This window comes from Amphimedon queenslandica, unplaced genomic scaffold, assembly GCF_000090795.2.
Source record: "Amphimedon queenslandica unplaced genomic scaffold, v1.1 AMPQUscaffold_12226, whole genome shotgun sequence".
Taxonomy (NCBI): domain Eukaryota; kingdom Metazoa; phylum Porifera; class Demospongiae; order Haplosclerida; family Niphatidae; genus Amphimedon; species Amphimedon queenslandica.
In genome coordinates this window covers 13,928-17,083 of record NW_003547535.1, presented here as the reverse complement: position 1 = coordinate 17,083, position 3,156 = coordinate 13,928, and the positions used below count along the sequence as shown (strand labels likewise).

Here is a 3,156-nt window from a genome sequence, read left to right as displayed (position 1 = left end):
AGTAATTGATTATGCATTCTTAAATGCATGTACATATACATGTACATTTAGTCATGTACATGTACAGTATGCACAGGGTTTCCCACAGGATTTCGGAATAGTGCTCATGCAGCTTCTTGACATACATGTACATGTACATGTATACAAGAAACCCGTGAACTTTGACACACATTCACTCTCTCCTTACACATTTCTGATCCAGTCATGTCTGCAAACCATGCCACTTCCATTGCCATACTACCATGACTGCTACAATGCACCGATTGGGTCTACAAGAAACAATTATGTAAAACAAAGTACATATAACCAAAGTAGATTTTCTGACCTTCACAAATCTAACCCCAGCATTGTACATGAAAATTAGATGCATTGCCTCCTCCTCCTATAAAGTAAAAATAATCATGAAAAAATTTTCATACAGCTCTACATTTTCATGGCATTCTATTAATTTGATACTAGTGAATAATAATTTTTTTAAAATCATAACCAGTGGTTTTAGTGATTGGAATATACATTTTCCATGTACATGTACGATTAAAAAATTATGGTCCTTTGTTCACAATAATTAGTAATAACTCAATGAGTTTACCGTACCATACAACAGCCACAAATTACAATTCAAATTCAATTTTGTGTACTAACTAGTGAAATGCAATGCATAGCTAGTAGCATATAGTGTTCAGAGACCTACACAATGCTACATGCATGCATATGTACATGTAGGTACTATGCATGTACTACATACCAAGGCAGGAGTTGCTAATTTCTTACATTAGTACTTTGTTTCAGTCTCTCACATAGCTGCAAGTAGCGTGGTTTGGTTTCACCATTGTAGCATTCGCTCATTATTTTCTTGAATACTTGAACAAGTCCACGAAGTGTTCTTAATATCTCTGATTGAAATGCCTCAACAAAACCTAAGGAAGAAAAGGATTTGAGAGAGAGGGACAAAAAGAATAAAACTAAATACAATGGACAAATCAACAGATTAGAAAATTGCAACAATAGGATTAAACAAGCTCAATAATAAATTATTACACTTGTGATTTGTGAACACTAAAATTGATTTAACCTTTGCAGCTGTTAGTAGGTAATAGCTTTTCAATGGTCTCCCTCCATTTTGTCTCCAACAACCCCAGTCGCATTTTCAAAAGACAATAAAACTCGAGAGCCTCAAGGAATAAAGCTTCTGGTGACTGCTGGACTGTACTCACAACTTGAGTTCATTATCATCATCATCATCATCAGTGTCTGAATCTGAGTCGGAGTCTGGAGAAGATTTTTGCTGCTTCAGCAGAAAATAATCAAGAGGTTCAATGATCTCATCAAGGATGCATAGTAAAGGAGCTCTTTCCACATACCGAAATACCTACATAATGAAATGGTTATATGTAATGCAGGACAACCTATCACAAAGCCTGAAATTTCATTCAAACAGTGTTCAGATATTGTTTCTGATCATTGCTTAATTTAATTTGCCATTTTTATGAAACAGTCAGACAGGTTTTCCAACAGATTTGAGGCATAGTGCTCATGCAGCTTCTTGCCAGTGGATTTTTAATTGCTTCAAAAATTGAGAAAAAAACAGGGTATTTCAGCAGAAATCAAAGACAAGAATTCTCTATTTCTATAATTTTTCAGATACACATACATGTTCTTACATTGTGTATCAAGTTTGAGCTGATTCTGATCAAGCTTGTATTTTTAATGAATTTTAAAAGTTGATCAAAAATCAAGTCTTTGTTAAATTCTGTCAAAATGGCTAAAAGAAAATCCTCCATTTTAATTTTTTTCTGATACAAATACATGTCATTATGCTGTGTATCAACTTTGAGCTGAATTCTGTTAAATTTGGACTTTTAATAATAATTTTTAAAGTTGCTAAAATACCATGTACTGTATTCTGGTCATGAGACATACTGTTTAGCTCACTTAGCAAACTTAATGGGAACATGATTAATTGCTAATTATGTTAAATAGCTTTTTAAAATTAAATAAAAAGTTATTCAGACAAAATGGAAGAAAAAACACAGGATTTGGTCGGACAATTGAGCAAAATGGTCGGAAAATGTCCAATATCCGACTGTCTTTCTGGCTTTGCATCAGTCTCATAAAATCCAGTAATTTAAAACTTGAAGCAGTGACACATAAATAAAAATTTCATGCATGCACATACTGCTAATTTTGGAATTTACTTGCGATTTAAAAAAAATAAAACTTGCAAAAAATGTAAAAAATATGGTAAAAAGCTTTGATTTCCAAAAATTTACATGCATATACATGTCCACAAAATTAATTTTTGAGCCTCCAAAGTTTTCAGCCAAGTAGTAGTATAGACCCCCTAGGAGCTAAGATTATTGTCAATGAATAATGATTACAATAATGATATTCATTCATAATAAATAAAATTTTCCTATACAGTATCCACTCACGATGTAAATAACTGACGGCAAGAAGGCCTCGAGATCAAAAGAAAATCAAAGGCGGTGACACCGCCTGGCCATTTTATGAGTGCTACAACGTACTACAGGCTTACAAGCAGCATTTATGGAAAGTATGGAGGCCAGACTACATCATATAGTCCAGGTAACTCTTGCTGCAACATATTTTTCTTGCTATGCTTCAATTCGGCACCTTGGGCTTTGATCTGTCTTTGATGTGGAGAGCTTCTTGCCGTCAGTAATTTTATTCGTGCGTGGCTACCGTAAATAATTCATTCAAAATAGTCTTAGCGCCTAGGGGGTCTATTAGATATGGTCATGATAGTCTACCTTCTTTAAATTTGTACTGCGCAGCTTGGTTTTGTATTTCATTTGTCCCCAGTAATACACTCCAATGCCATCAAAAACTCCTTTATTGTACTCTTGATTCTGCTCTGGGTCCTGTCTGAAACCAAATACAGACAAATCATTCTCAGAAAACAAATATGGTGAAAATATAAAGCTTTCCTCGATCTCAATGCTCCTCTATAAAAATAAGACACATGACAAATAAAAAGTAATTTTTCACTCTTTTAAAATGAGTCTTACAATATTATAGGAGTTCCTCCATCTCTCCGACAGCCATTTTCTGAGTCTTTCAGTGCATGCCTCTATGAGGAGCTTCTTAGGAGGAGAGCTACCAGCCATATGCAGTTGCTGACTCGGTTGCTGACTA

The 3,156-nt window shown here is 34.4% G+C and overlaps 1 protein-coding gene across 1 annotated transcript; it reads right to left on the bottom strand.

Annotated features, from left to right (window-relative positions):
• Nucleotides 1-170: 170 nt before the first annotated feature.
• Nucleotides 171-3,156, bottom strand: LOC109588222 (uncharacterized; the record flags this gene model as incomplete). Its single annotated transcript, XM_020004402.1, has 6 exons — nucleotides 3,030-3,156; nucleotides 2,772-2,966; nucleotides 1,073-1,369; nucleotides 772-917; nucleotides 326-382; nucleotides 171-269 (listed from the first exon to the last, which is right to left on the bottom strand). Coding segments are annotated over exons 3-6 (375 nt in total), but the record flags the coding sequence as incomplete, so codon positions are not given.